General features: G+C 37.9%; 1 protein-coding gene across 1 annotated transcript in view; it reads left to right on the top strand.

Annotated features, from left to right (window-relative positions):
• Nucleotides 1–216: 216 nt before the first annotated feature.
• The window catches only part of rhot2 (ras homolog family member T2), a 19,025-nt gene continuing 3,563 nt past the window's right edge, over nt 217–15,678 (top strand). The window contains exons 1-17 of the mRNA XM_079600970.1: nt 217–416; nt 4,831–4,889; nt 4,968–5,049; nt 5,138–5,181; nt 5,662–5,715; nt 5,799–5,851; nt 5,930–6,038; nt 7,581–7,682; nt 8,647–8,745; nt 9,596–9,704; nt 9,799–9,919; nt 10,312–10,396; nt 10,487–10,632; nt 12,603–12,703; nt 12,805–12,935; nt 14,617–14,697; nt 14,771–14,893. Coding sequence (XP_079457096.1) covers nt 380–416; nt 4,831–4,889; nt 4,968–5,049; nt 5,138–5,181; nt 5,662–5,715; nt 5,799–5,851; nt 5,930–6,038; nt 7,581–7,682; nt 8,647–8,745; nt 9,596–9,704; nt 9,799–9,919; nt 10,312–10,396; nt 10,487–10,632; nt 12,603–12,703; nt 12,805–12,935; nt 14,617–14,697; nt 14,771–14,893 — 1,536 coding nt within the window. The 5' untranslated portion in view covers nt 217–379. The remainder of the gene's footprint in view (nt 417–4,830; nt 4,890–4,967; nt 5,050–5,137; nt 5,182–5,661; nt 5,716–5,798; nt 5,852–5,929; nt 6,039–7,580; nt 7,683–8,646; nt 8,746–9,595; nt 9,705–9,798; nt 9,920–10,311; nt 10,397–10,486; nt 10,633–12,602; nt 12,704–12,804; nt 12,936–14,616; nt 14,698–14,770; nt 14,894–15,678) is intronic.

Below are 15,678 nucleotides of genomic sequence, written 5' to 3'. Positions count from 1 at the left end.
TATATCCAAGAAATAAATTTAATTGATATTAATTTTAATTATTAATTCAGTCAGAATCAGCAAAGCTCAATTAATACAATATAATTAAATACGATTATAAGGCATGATTGTTTAATATTGACACAGTATAATGTACTTATAATGCAGAAATATAGAATATAAATAATGATATTAAATCAAATGAAGTAAATAAAGAAACGAAGGAAATGCACAGTAGAGGGCGCTCCATTTGGGCTCCAACCGGAAGTCCTTAGCGGTGCCAGTTTCTTTGACTGGAATGGGGCTAGTCAGAAACTAGCACTGAGCTTTGAATTGAATTTGAAGTTTTTGGAAAAGATAGACGCAGCTTTTCGCAGAGTTCAATAGAGAGTGGAGTGAAATGAAACGCGATGTCCGGATACTGCTGTTGGGGGAACGTAAGATGTGATTTTGTCTATTACATATCAAGGGAAATAAATGTGACAGTTTAATGAAAGTTAGCATGATTAGAGAGCGCTAACCCTCAACCTTGAGCGGCTGCAGGAGTGATCTGAAGTAAACACTGCACGCTTGAATTATCGCTTCATTTACTGCTCTCATTTTGTCTTGTTTGCAATCATGCAAAATCAAAACACACGGAAATTAACTTTATTAACAAGCGAGCAAGTTCTTCTACATGCTAATGACAGTTCAGTCAGAAACTCTAGAAGTTGAATTAGACACTATATATTGATTAATTAAACACTCGCATATATGTTTTATTTAATAGATATTTACATGTGATAGATATTCATATGCATTTGTAAAAACTCGTGACACACCAATGTTTTGAGTAGTTTTGCTCATTTTGACAGATTTTATTCATAATTTATTTGATTTCTCCAAGCTCTTGGTCATATTAGAATGACTGAATCTGCTCATTAATTCTCCAGTGAGTGATTGATAATGGTGTTGACATGGTAACTATCAAGGTGTGGAGTTTGTGCCTCTGAAGGAGAGTACACACAGATCCTCCTGCTGCTGTGACACAATGCACGTATTCATAGAGACTTCAACCTGAGGATGATATACAGTACAAATATTGTGGAATATTATTACAATTTAATAACTGTTTTCTACTTTAATGTTTTTTTTTAAGTTTGTCATTTATATCCTGTGATCAAAGCTGCATTTTCAGTCACATGATCATTCTAATATGTTTATTTGAAACATTCTGATTATTATTATTATCAATGCTGAAAACAGTTTTTGCTACTTGTTTTTTTTGGGTGGAAACCATGATAAGTTTTTTAGGATTATTAATAGAAAGTTTAAAAGAACGGCTTTTATTTCAAATAGAGATGTTTTTTTAAAACATAATAAAAAAATAAAATAAAAAGTTTACTGTCAATTATCAATTTAATGTGTCCTTTCTACAAAAAATATCAAAGGGACAGTTCACCCAAAAGTGAAAATGTGCTGTTTATTCGCTCGCCCTCCGAGATGTTGGTGTCTTTTTTCTTCAGTAGAACTTTAAAGAGGATTTTTAGCTGAAACCGAAGTCCTTGGTGATTCATTTAATGCAAGTCAATGTCTACCGTCACTTTGAGAGTCAAAGAACATATACAGGCAAAGCACTCGTGACTCCTGATGATACACTGATATCTTAAGAAGTGAACCGATCGGTGTGGGCTTGAAACTGAACATTATTTACAACATTATTTCCTGTAATCCACAGTCTCGGCAAACGGTCCTCAGCGCGTTCACGGCAGTCCGGAGCGCGAGCTTCCTGTCGCGTAATGATGTATTTTTTGGGTGAACTGTCCCTTTAAGCAGCAAAAACGTTTTCAACATTGATAATAAGAAATGTGCATTATATCTATATATATATATATATATACACAGTTGAAGCTATGAAAAATTAGAATATGGTGCAAAAGTTCATTTATTTCAGTAATTCAACTAAAAAGGTGAAAATAATATATTATATAGACTCATTACATGCAAAGTGAGATATTTCAAGCCTTTATTTGTTATAATTTTGATGATTATGGCTTAGAGCTTATGACAACCCCAAATTCAAAATTAGAATAATGTGAAAAGGTTTTCATAAGCTGTAAGCCATAATCATCAAAATTATAACAAATAAAGGCTTGAAATATCTCACTTTGCATGTAATGAGTCTATATAATATATTAGTTTCACCTTTTAAGTTGAATTACTGAAATAAATGAACTTTTGCACCATATTCTAATTTTTCGAGTTTCACCTGTATATATTATATTTTAATTTTTTTATTCTGTGTCAGAAAGATGCTTCCATAAATTGTATAGCCTATATGTAAGTGTAATTTCTTTAGCAGCGCACACATGCTTTGCGTCAGCATTAGTGTTATATTAATTCCATGCCTGCTGGGCTCAAGTCGTGTCCTTATTAGTATTATCTCTTATCTGACCTTATAAGCTCAAGGTGAGCAACACCTGTAGGAGTGACCAGTTATTTGGAAGCGTGGTTGTTAAAGCTACAATATGTAATTGTTTTCGCCGCTAGGGGTCGCTAACCTCTTACAATAACACAGGCGAAGGTTGATGACGCAGTGACGAGCTGAATGCTGGGACTTGCTGTCAAGCTGATGTAGGGCTGGGCGATAAAACGATAACGATAATTATCGCAATATAATTTTTCTCGATAAAACGATATCAAGAGTTCGATAAATGTTCGATAATGTTTTTGCGCCAAAAGCGGAACGAATCTCATTTGAACCGCGCGCGCCACACGGACCGTTTATCCACTCGTCTCAAAGTCCAAACGGCAGCGCGAGCGCGAGCGGAGCTCACTCGAACAGACGCGTTTACTCTGATCGGTCTCGGTCACTAGATCCAGTGAGAAGCGCTTGAATTCAGCGAGGAACACAAATGTCTCAGTGATTTAAACCAGTTTAAAGGCAGATGAAACCGCGCTGACGAACAGGAGAAGCACTGCGCGCAACGATACAGTCAGAAGGCTTTTCCGTCTATACATTCCCATCATTTACCACGGATTTAACGTTACTGTAACGTTAGCCTAGTAATAACTGCACCATGAAATGTGGGATATATATATATATTGAATTGTATAATATCATTAATGTAGACAATGTATTAAAGGACTAATGGAATATAATTACAGTTTTTAATAATGTATTTAGGCTACAGGTTTTCATAAATACCATAGAAACCATAAAGTTACATTTTATCTGTGGTTATCATGATCTAAATGCATGATGCTGGATGACCAATGGTTAATTTTAATAAAACTAAAGAATATTACATTTTACCAAATAAAAATAATGTTGTTGCTTTTTTTTAACAGATGTTACTGTTTTTGTTAATGAACATAAATTGTATAAAGTAAATCTGCATCCTAACTCAAGCTAATACTACTGAAATAAAGATATTTATTTTGTTAAGGAAAAATGTCAAATGTTTGAATGTTCTACCTCGGATTTGTGAAATGTTCACCTGTTTGGCAAGTGTTTGTCATGATATGTTCTGACAATAAAGAGTAGTTTAAAAACACAACGCTCTGGTTTCTACAGCTTTCACTTAGGAGTACAAATCTGTCTTTAAACTTTAAATAAATAAAGATTTTACATTTATCGATAATTATCGATATCGACTGATATAAAAAAAAATATCGTGATATATTTTTTTGGCCATATCGCCCAGCCTAAGCTGATGGATCTAATAATGTTAATGTATGAGTGAAAACATTCATGTTTTTTAACATTACAGTGGTGTGAAGCAGGTCGCGATTGCTAATAATAGACAGATATCACACGCGAGTCCCGCGGATAAAAAGGATTAATTCTACCGAACTAACGTTACCCGCAACTGCTGAATTACTACTCACACCGGTCAGTTTATTTGAGGAATTAAACTTGAGGTAACGCAGCGCTGCTTCACTCACTCTAACGTTACACTATCACACTAAACTGCATGTGTTGAAAGTTATAATGTTATTCTATGTGTTAGTTCGTTTGCTATATGAAACTAGCAGCTTACTAGTAAGCTAGATCAACATTAGAAAAACATACAGATATTCTAACATTTCATCATGTTGAGCTATATAACATTGATTTGTTTTATGTACATTTGCTCTCCTGTCTAATAAAGAGTGTGCAAGAGCGGTGTCGCTGTCAAGTCGTGACTCGTGAAGCTCTGTCGAGTCCAAGTTAGTCGCGGACGCTAGCTCTCGAAAAACGCCACGCTGATATTGAGCCTCATTTTAGTTCTCCTTTTTTGTCCCAAAGTCTGCTTGCCATGGTCCATAATGTTTGAACGAAGTAAGAACAGCGTTACGCACTACACAGTTGTCCACGTCTGTCGCCATGGTTACGTCATGCTATGGCAGTACGAGCGGAAACCGAGGATAGCGCGGATATTGCGTCAGTGACAGGCGACAATTTTTTCCGGGACGGGCCGTTATTTAAAATTGGAATTTCTCTGAAATAAAAAATCTTTGGAGACTTTTGGGATACTGTAAGTACACAACTGCAGGAAATATATCACACTGTGCAAGTGATTTTTGGATATTTTATTACTAGTAAATTCTTACATATTGTACCTTTAAGAGCAACATTTATAAAAGTTTGACAGTGGCTACAATTTTAACCCAAAACATGTCGTATTGAGGTTCAGCACTGATGAATAAATGGAAACATTAGAATATAACTGGAAATCAAACTACACTGATTTGCAAAGGAAATGAGTTTGTGTTTGTTGTGCCGCCGTTGATCATGTGACGTTTCATACGTTTCATAAAGAGTTGAATGAGCCGGTGGGAATGCATTTATTGGGAATAACTATTGTTCTTTTCTTTGTCATCCACTAGCCAAAGTGGGAAAGACCTCTCTCATCATGTCTCTGGTCGGAGAGGAGTTTCCTGAGCAGGTGAGTTTACCCATGAGCCTCTCTGGTAGTGTGTTGGACTGGTGCGGTAAGAGGAAGCTCACGTGTTTGTGCCGTCAGGTTCCTCTCCGGGCGGAGGAGATCACCATACCTGCTGACGTCACGCCTGAGAAAGTGCCCACGCATATAGTCGACTACTCAGGTGTGTGTGTGTGTGTGTGTGTGTGTTAGATCAGATGACGTAATATTTGCCCTTCAGCATTTTTCTAACACTCAGTGTCTCTCTTCAGAAAGTGAACAGTCTGATGAAGTGTTGAGAGAGGAAATTGTGAAGGTAAGATGTTTTTTTCTTTTTTATGTTTTTTTTTATGTAATTTATTCCTGTGATCAAAGCTGAATTTTCAGCATTACTCCAGTCTTCAGTGTCACATGATCCTTCAGAAATCAGTATAATATGCTGGTTATTATTAGTTCTTAATTATTAACAATGGTTCTTTGCTGCTTAATATTTTTGTGAAAACAGTTTTTTTTTTTTTGTTAGGAAAAAAACAGAATTAAAAAAAAGAAAGAAATCTTTTGTAACATTATAAATGTCTTAACTGTTACTTCTGATCAATTTAAGTCATAATTGCTGAATATAAGTATTAATTTCTTTCTTACTCCAAACTTTTGAGTGGAAGTGTGTAATGGTTTCCACAAAAATATGAAGCAACAATATTCATAACAATCAGAAATGTTTCTGATCATTAAAATGTTAAAAATGACCAGTAGTGTGTGTGTGTGTATATGATTGTTGACTTGTTCTCATTTGTAGGCCAATGTCGTGTGTGTGGTTTATGATGTCACACAAGAGGAAACCATTGACAAGGTATTGGATTTCCTTTCACATCATCACTATATTTCTGTCGTTTATTTCCTCTGGACGGATTTTATCGTTGTCTTTTCTCTCAGATCAGGACTAAATGGATCCCGCTGGTCAATGGAGGCGCTGAGAAAGGAAGCAAGTATGTCTCTGATGTCCATGTAAATACACCTACGTACTTTTGGACTTTCCATGAAAAATGTCCCTTTTTTTGCTGTAGGATTCCCATCATCCTCGTGGGCAACAAGTCTGACTTGCGCTCCGGCAGCTCCATGGAAACCATCCTGCCAATCATGAACCAGTTTTCGGAGATCGAGACCTGTGTGGAGGTTTGGACCACTGAGCACTCAACACAAAGACGTGTTTGACACACATCTCCTATAGACACACACATCAATGTGTGAGAGGGGTTGTTTATCACACTTATTCTAGTTTAGTTTCCCCTGAAGTCATCTTAAAGGAACACTTTTTTTGGAAATAGGCTCATTTTCCAACTCCCCTAGAGTTAAACAGTTTTACCGTTTTCTAATCCATTCAGCCGATCTCCGTGTCTGGCGGTAGCACTTTTAGCATAGCTTAGCATAGATCATTGAATCTGATTAGACCGTTAGCATCTCTCTCAAAAAAATGACCAAAGAGTTTCGATATTTTTCCTATTTAAAACTTGACTCTTCTGTAGTTACATCGTGTACTAAGGCCGACAGAAAATGAAAAGTTGTGATTTTCTAGGCCAATATGACTTGGATCTATACTCTCATTCCTGCGTAATAATCAAGGAACTGCAGCCGTACCAGCAGCGCAATGATATTACACAGCGCCTGAAAATAGTCCCCAGCTCGGTAACTTCATTGCGCCTAGCGCCTGCACCCATCGTGCGGCAGTTCCTTGATTATTACCTTTAGTCATTTTTTTAGAGAGAGATGCTAACGGTCTAATCAGATTCAATGATCTATGCTAAGCTATGCTAAAAGTGCTACCGCCAGACCCGGAGACCGGCTGAATGGATTAGAAAACGGTAAAACTGTTTAACTCTAGTGGAGTTAAAAAATTCGCCTATTTCCAAAAAAAGTGGAGTGTTCCTTTAAGAAATTGGTCAATGTTTCCTGCATTAAAAAGCCATAATTAAGTTTTCCATGATGACCTCTCTCTGATGATGAGAATTAAATAAAGCTCTGTTTGCTGCTGTTATTGGCTGACCTCATGAACTGGCTTGTTCTTCAGATTATTGTTCCATAAAACATTTCTGAACAAGTCATTTTTAGAGTTTACTGGGCAACATTTTGTTTTGGGAATGTTATGGTTTGTATACATTAAACTAGTATTTCAAAAGAGTTAAAAACCCTTGTTTTCCGTGACATGACCCGCTGGATTGCCGTAGCTGTGGTTTTACCAGTGAGCTAATGCATCAAAATCCTATTCCAACACTTAATCTATATAATCTGCAGCGTAGTGTATAGATTAGCATATGCAACCACAATCATTCATTCAACTCTGTGTGACTTGTTAGACTTTCTAGGATTTAAAGTGTCGTTTTTATTAGTTTGTTTTGTTTAGGGTTTTTATTTTTTTTATTTTTTTATCTTGAATTTATTTTATTTTAAACATTTTTAGTAGCATGTATATAAAATAGAATTATCATATACAATTATATTCATATCATATATAGATATAAATATAAAATAATTTTATATTCATAATAAAATTCAAAATATAATTTATATAAATATCATGATTCAATAGTATTTAATTAATAATTTATGTAAATTTTGATGTCATTGTGACTAAAACCTAGTCAGCTGTCTGCTTAGATTGCCAAGAATACTGTATATGGTTATATATATGATGACATGATGATGTATTTGTGTCCGCAGTGCTCAGCGAAGAATCTAAAGAATATTTCTGAGCTATTCTATTACGCCCAGAAGGCCGTTCTACACCCGACTGCTCCGCTCTACGACCCCGAAGACAAACAGGTGCGCGCACACACACACACACACACACACTCACTCACTCACTCACTCACTCACTCACTCACTCACTCACTCACTCACTCTCGCACTCACTCTCGCACACACACACACACACACACACACACACACTCACTCACTCACTCACTCACTCACTCACACACACACACACACTCTCTCTCACTCACTCACACTCACTCACACACGCTCGCTCACTCACTCACACACTCACTCACTCACACACTCACTCACACTCACACACACTCACTCACTCACTCACACACTCTCACTCACGCTCGCACACACACACTCACACACACACTCACACACACTCACTCACTCACACACTCACTCACTCACTCACACACACTCTCACTCACTCACTCACTCACGCTCGCACACACACACTCACACACACGCTCGCTCACTCACTCACTCACTCACTCACACACACACACTCTCACTCACTCACTCACTCACTCACTCACTCACGCTCGCACACACACACTCACTCACACACGCACACACACACACACTCTCACTCACTCACTCACGCTCGCACACACACACACTCACACGCTCACTCACTCACACTCACTCACACACACACACTCACTCACACACGCTCGCTCACTCACTCACTCACGCTCGCACACACACACTCACTCACTCACACACTCACTCACGGTCGCACACACACACTCACTCACTCACGCTCGCACACACACACTCACTCACTCACTCACGCTCGCACTCACTCACTCACTCACACACTCTCACTCACTCACTCACCTCACGCTCACACACACACACACGCTCACAAACACACGCTCGCTCACTCACTCACGCTCGCTCGCTCACACACACTCACTCACTCACACACACACACTCTCTCACACACACACACTCTCACACTACATCTCTCCTTGCGAGTACATGTGGCATTATGAATGTTTGTGTGTGTGTGTAGCTGAAGCCGCAGTGTGTTCGAGCTCTGAGTCGGATCTTCAGCATCTCTGATCAGGATAATGATCACATACTCAGTGACGCTGAGCTCAACTGCTTTCAGGTGAGCGAACACACATGAAACCACATTCACAATACGTTTCACTTTTAATTACACGTGGCCAGTTATTCAGCAGAAAATAATGTAAGGCAGGAGTTTTATCCATCAGGATTTGATTGAATCAAACATGTGAAGTTTACTAAACGTTTTTTCCCTCGCCTATCAGTCAGCAGAAAACTTGTTTAAAAGGTACACAAAGTTATTACAGTTACATGAAATATTATGAAAAATGTTGACATTTCTAAGCTTTCATTTTAAATTGTTTACGGTTTAGGAATTTTGTTATGTGCTTTTGTCATATTTATACATTTCTTTTTAAATGTCTATTTAGCTTTAATAAAAAAAAAAAAAAAATTGTAGTAAATTTAGTACTTCAGCTTGAACTAGTTTTATTTCATATAATTGCTAAGGCAACAGTTTGCATTTTTGTTTAAGTTTTTAAAGTTTTATTTTCCATCTAATATTTAGCTTTTATTAATTTCAGCTTTATTTCAATTAACGATTTTTTTTTAATCGTTTTAGTTAATAACAACAGTGATATATATATTTGTATGGCTGTGTGTGTGTGTGTGTTCGTTCGTTCGTTCCTGGTAAACCCTACGTTATATGGCCCAAATGTCCCCACAAGGCTAATAATACCAGTCATTTTTGACATTGTAGGGAAATGTTTCGGTCACCATGAGGAAAACCGTTTAAATCATACAAAATTATGTTTTTTGAAGATATAAAAATTCAGAAGTTTCTTTGATGGGTAGGTTTAGGGTAACATAGAATATGCAGTTTGTACAGTATAAAAATCATTGTCTATAGAAAGTCCCCATAAAACATGGAAACCCAATGTGTGTGTGTGTAGAAATTGTGTTTCGGGAATCCACTGGCTCCTCAAGCTCTGGAGGATGTGAAAACAGTCGTGTGGAAGAACACCAACGAAGGAGTCCAGGACAACGGACTCACACTCAACGGTAACACACATTACATGTATATTCATATTCCTTACGCACACTCTCTAGTGTATCTTATAATTTACACACTCTTGCTTTTGTGTGTTTTCCGTAGGTTTCCTGTTCCTGAACACACTCTTTATCCAGAGGGGACGTCATGAGACCACCTGGACCATCCTGCGTAAATTCGGCTACGATGACACGCTTGAGTTAACGGATGACTACCTCTACCCACCGTACGTCTGTGCATATGAAAGCATGTGAAAATCAGTACTTTAAAGCTCCCATATTGTACGGTACACCTTTCTGAAGTTTTATTTTAGGTTTTGATGTCCTTAAGAATATATATTTGCGGTATAAGTATCAAAAAACATCTCAATATATATTTCATAACGCTCCTTTCTCAGGAGCTCTGCCAAGAACCAAGTCTACTTAATATTCATGAGCCTCTCTTCTGATTGGCCTGTTGTTTTCTGAGTGACTCACCATTGGTCGGGGCGGTGACTGAGTAGTTCTGACATCACATTTATACGGAATGGTAGTTTCACAGCCCCTAGCCCCTTCAGTTTTCACAATATGCGACCTTTAAGTGACCTTTGTGTGTGTGTGTGTGTGTGTGTGTTCACAGACTGCGAGTGTCGGTGGGCTGTACGACGGAGCTGAATCATCTGGGTCATCAGTTCCTCCAGAAGCTCTTTGATAAGTATGATGAGGTAAGCGATGATGGTGATGGATTTGATCCTCTAATGAACTTTGCGTGCTCAGATTTCATTGGGCTTATGAGTGTGTGTCTCGTCCTGCAGGATAAGGACTCGGCCCTGTCTCCCTCAGAGCTGAAGAATCTGTTCAGTGTTTTACCCTACATGCCCTGGGGCTCAGCGGTGTACAGTAACGTCCCCCTGACGGACGACAGCTTCATCTCCCAGCACGGATACTTCTGCCAGTGGATGTGAGTGGACGTTCAAACTGCACAATACACCTTTAAATGGAGCAATGGAGTCACTTTTTTCGTTTATTTTTATTATTATTTTGTGCCATTTCCCACCAGAGCTGATGGTATTGATACACATTGAACCTGTTCTATTCAATTCTGATTCTTCTATTTGAAATACTCCCAAGTACCACTGTGTTGAAATCATTCAGTAAATCACCAGACTGAATCAGAGTAATTCTTGTTTTTGTATTTTAAAAGAATTCATGGGATTTGTATGTAAATCAGACTATACACTGGTTGTGCTGTATTGTTTATGATTCACTAAAAAGAACCAGCAAAGTCATCTTCATTTATATAGCGCTTTTAACAATGTAGATTGTTTCAAAGCTGCTTTACAGAGATAAACGTATAATTTAAGGTAACAGATTGTTTTGGCTTTATAGCGGTTCTTGAATAATGTTATTTTCCAGCTAAAGTTAGTTTTGATTGATTCACTTCCGTCGAAATGATCATTGGTTATTAAATTAGAGACCGCTAATACGACACCGTTCTCTCTACACAGACTTTAAACGCGAACCTGTGAGAAACGCTGATGGCGCTCACGTGCGCATCAAGAATTAATTAACCAGTTAATAACAGTCATTTGTCCGTGAAACTGACTGACTACACTTGATCTTTATTATGATTCACTAAAAAGAACCTGTTCTTAAGAGTCATTAGTTCAGGAGTCAGACTACACTGGCATCACTGTATGTAAAATATGACTTTCTACAAAAAACAAAAAAAACTTGTTCTTTAGAAATAAAAAATCAGACTGGTTCCCCTGTGTGTATTTGGACCACTAAAAACTACTGCTAATTCGCCTTTGGCTAAGCCACGGCCTAGAATGTAGATTGACCAATCACAGCGCAGCCAAGAACGAGCTCCCACAGAGGGTCCGACACTCGGCTCATATTTTTGGTCTCGGCAGGCTATTACGTCGTCGTTTTATTAAAAATATGGTTAAACGTTGTGCCAGGGGCATTTGTAACACAGATACGCGTTTCCCAGAGAGGTTGGAGGGGGGTGTCCGTTTTTCCCCTTCCCAAAACCGAAGTTAAATACTGACAAGTGTCGTCTTTGGATTAAACTGTGTGGACGTCCTCAGTTAGCGAAACCCCTCAAGGATCAACAAGCTCACTTTTGTGCTCTAAGATACATTTAGCTTTTAACCTTACTGTGAAGTTATACTAGTTAGACCGTTTTATGCTAGTTTAGGTTATGATTTCGGTTCTCTACCCTAATTGTTGATACGCTAGCACACGCTGCTAATAAATACAACTTTATACTCGCGTAGTCCGTTTGCTTTGTAAATAATAACGATTATAGAAGTGAATAGAGACCTACCCAGCTTTGCATGACAGTGCTTCTCCTGATATTGTGAGTCACAGCCTCCATCTCGGTTAGGATATGCTGTGGTTCATTGTTTGACTGTGACCGTTATGCTTTTGCCTCTATTTGGATGCCTTGTTGTTGCTTGCGTTTCACCGTTTGTCTTGAATAAAGCCTTCAAACGCATACTGCAGCCCCTTCTGCCTACTTCTATCGGACACTTTATTTGCTGCTTTATAAAAGTTTGATAAAATTTCAGCAGGAAGAGCCGTCACAGCATAAGCCATGTTGATACCAAACCAGAGCCCAGTTGAAGTTGTCGGAGGTAGCAACAGTAACTAAGGGGGGCGGGGCTTAGCCAAAGGTGAATTGTTTGTGAATTGCTGAAATATTTATTTTAAATTAATATTAAGATTTGTGTTCATGCCATCTTTTTTGGCGTTCTCGTTTCACATTAAATTTAGTAATAAGCAAACTTGGGTAAAATTAGACTTATTTTGCCTGTAGATTCAGCAGGAGCGGTGCAGGACACTGACATTTGAATTTTCTGAAAACGTTTCTGTATTATTATTCCACATTCCTTTAAATACGATGTGTTATTGGATGACCTGCAGGTTATCTGCTTACCTGGACGTGCACCGGTGTCTGGAGCATCTGGGATACCTCGGGTATCCCATTCTAATGGAGCGAGAGTCCCAGACCTCCGCCATCACGGGTAATGAGATCTGCTTTAAACTCCACTTATGTTTGATCACACGGATACTAAAGAATATTTCTGTTTTTCTCTCTGTGTGTGTGTGTGTGTGTGTCTATTAGTAACACGAGAAAAGGCCGTAGACCTGGACAAGAGACAGACTCAGCGGACGGTTTTCCTCTGTAAAGTGATCGGTCCGCGCGGAACGGGGAAGACAGACTTTCTTCGAGCTTTCCTGCAGCGAAGCGCTGAGGTGAGAGAATGGCTTGAAAACAAAACTTTAGTTTGAAATTTTACTTAACTGCATTAAAGCTACACTGTGTAACTTTTTTAGTTTATTCTTAGCTAAAAACACTTAGTTCTTTCAAAAATATATGTGCTCATTAATGTATATTTACTTCGTTCAAGTAATAAAGTATTCTCGTGAGTGTATAATATGCCATTGAAAATACATACGGGTGAGGGGTTCGAATGTCGGTCGCCATGTTGCCCCTCCATCTTGAAAGTACATTAGCCAAAGAAGGACATACCCGTTAATTCAAGCTTCGCCTTTCGCGTCTCCGCAATTCACTGGCACCGGCCCTGTTTTTATTTTTTCCTTTCCCTCTACCTCTCCCTCTCCCTCACACCTCCGTCACATCCACTGATCTCTGCTCACGGAGAAAATGATGTAGCCTACAATGTAAACGTTGCCTTACGCTAGTGATGTCGTACAATATACAGAATAACGATAGCACTGATAAAAGTTACTTTACTAAGATTAGCTTGCATTCGTCTGGGAACCTGATAGCTGATGTTAGCAATGAAATGGTAAAACAATAACGAAAACATAAAACTATTATTCATTTTACATAGATGTCATAACCTATATGTTAACTGACAAATTAAATTACTGCAAATTATAATAGTTTTCTAAAGTAACCTCATCACTTGAAGGAACACTCATGGACGAGGTCGAACTGGAAGCCATGTTAATCTTGGACTACATTGGCCACCGTAGGAGTTAAAACGAAATCGGAATTGAGAGGAACAGAAACTAATATTCACTGGATGGTCATATACCTTTTCACCGCTAGATGGGGGTAAAAATCACACAGTGTAGCTTTAAGCTAGTCACAACAAACTGCAGTCGAAGCAGAACATTTTAATGGACCAATGAGATTTCACCACTGGCTGATGCATTAAACAAAAAAGGTTGCTTTATCTGCAACTGTAACTGTTTATCATGCAAATGTTTAATTTGCACAAATTAAAACGCATGACACAGATTTTTACAGTAAAGAAAGAACATTAATATTAATATGGGTACAAAAAAGTAAGGCTGTCCCCCGACTGAAGAATTTTAGTAGTCGTTTATTTAAGCCATTAGTCGACTAGTCACACATTTATGATATTAATTTAATTACATAAATACTGTTTGCATTGGAAAATGGGTTTCAGGGCTACCGGAAGAAAGTATATTACTATACCATTGCTAACATTGTTCTATATTACAGAGAAGTAATAAACCATAACAATGAGCCTTATATAAATGAAGAACTTGAACACACACATAAAGCTTGCCACAGCGACACTGGCAAAAGTGATGATTGTGAATGTGTCCCTAAAAAACAAATGAGACTGTCTGAACATTAATAATTTAATAATAAACTAGTGTTTTCTGAGTCGTTGTCAGCTGCACAGATAAAGTTGACAATGCTGATTCGTCATCTCCACAGTTTATTTATTTATTTTTGTGTACTAATCCTCTTCTCGTCGACTAAAGAGAATAGTACTTGAGTGGGTTTTACTCTAGAAAGAGGTTTTCTTGCTTTACTTTTGGAATTCTTCCACATTTTATAGTCGGTTTAGGAAATAATTATCCACTGTGTGATTTACAGTAGTCTCATTTAGATCTACCAAATGTTTACAACGCTGATGATGTTTATTTTCAGAGAAATGACTCTGACCCTGTTGCCCCTTCAATATACACCATCAACACCATCTCAGTAGCCAATCAGGAGAAGTACCTCATCGTAAGTGCCGCCTCGCGCTTCACACATGCGCTAGTTTATCGGGTTCCCTCCTGACGTGTGTGTTGTTCCTCAGCTGGAGGAGGTGGACGTGGAAACAGAGTTTCTGAAAGCAGCAGATGCAGCGTGTGACGTGGCGTGTCTCATGTATGATGTCAGCGACCCGGACTCGTTCAACCACTGCGCTAGTATATATAAGGTAAGAAACAAGATGCTTTAGTTGTGGAGTTATGCTTGCCAAACTCTGTGAACATATTCATTAATCATCCAAATGAATTAATAACCCATAATGACCTGCATCTGTCAGTGGATAATATATGATGATGATGTGAGTTATTAATTTCACCTGTTTGGCTAATATGCACTTTTAGTAATTCAATAAATGTATGGCCAATATAATGATCTGGACTGGACACTCATCATGTTGATGGAAATTTTCTGAAATTATCTCTTGGGGCTTAAATTGTGTATTTCACAGAATTTTGTCAAAATTCAATTACATAACATACTGGTCAAATGTTTGGGGTCAGTAAGAATTTTTTATATTTTTTTAAAGGAATTAATACTTACTAAAAGGGATAGTTCACTCCAAAATAAAAATTTTGTCATTACCGGTAATTACTCACCCGCTGTAAAATTCAATCTGTTCATCATATAAAGCGATCGAGTCTCTAAAGTGAAATTTTGGACTACACCGCGTAAGTTCATATGGATTAGTTTTACGATCTCTTTATGAACTTTTTGAAGCGTCAGTGGTTGTTGTGTAGCTGTCAAAGCTCTCAGATTTCCTCAAAATAATTTAATAAGTACAATATTAGAGGTAGGGGGGAATCTTTTTAAAAAAAATGGCAACAATTCATTACATTCTTTAATGACTTACAAACCTTAGACGTGGATTGAGCGGGGGTATATGTTTTTATTTATTTATTTATTATTTAATAACTAATATTCTCATCTCAATTATGCATGTATCCTTGCTTGTAT

This window comes from Phoxinus phoxinus (genome assembly GCF_949152265.1).
Source record: "Phoxinus phoxinus genome assembly, chromosome: 24".
NCBI lineage: Eukaryota > Metazoa > Chordata > Actinopteri > Cypriniformes > Leuciscidae > Phoxinus > Phoxinus phoxinus.
This window is presented reverse-complemented; position numbering and strand designations above follow the sequence as displayed.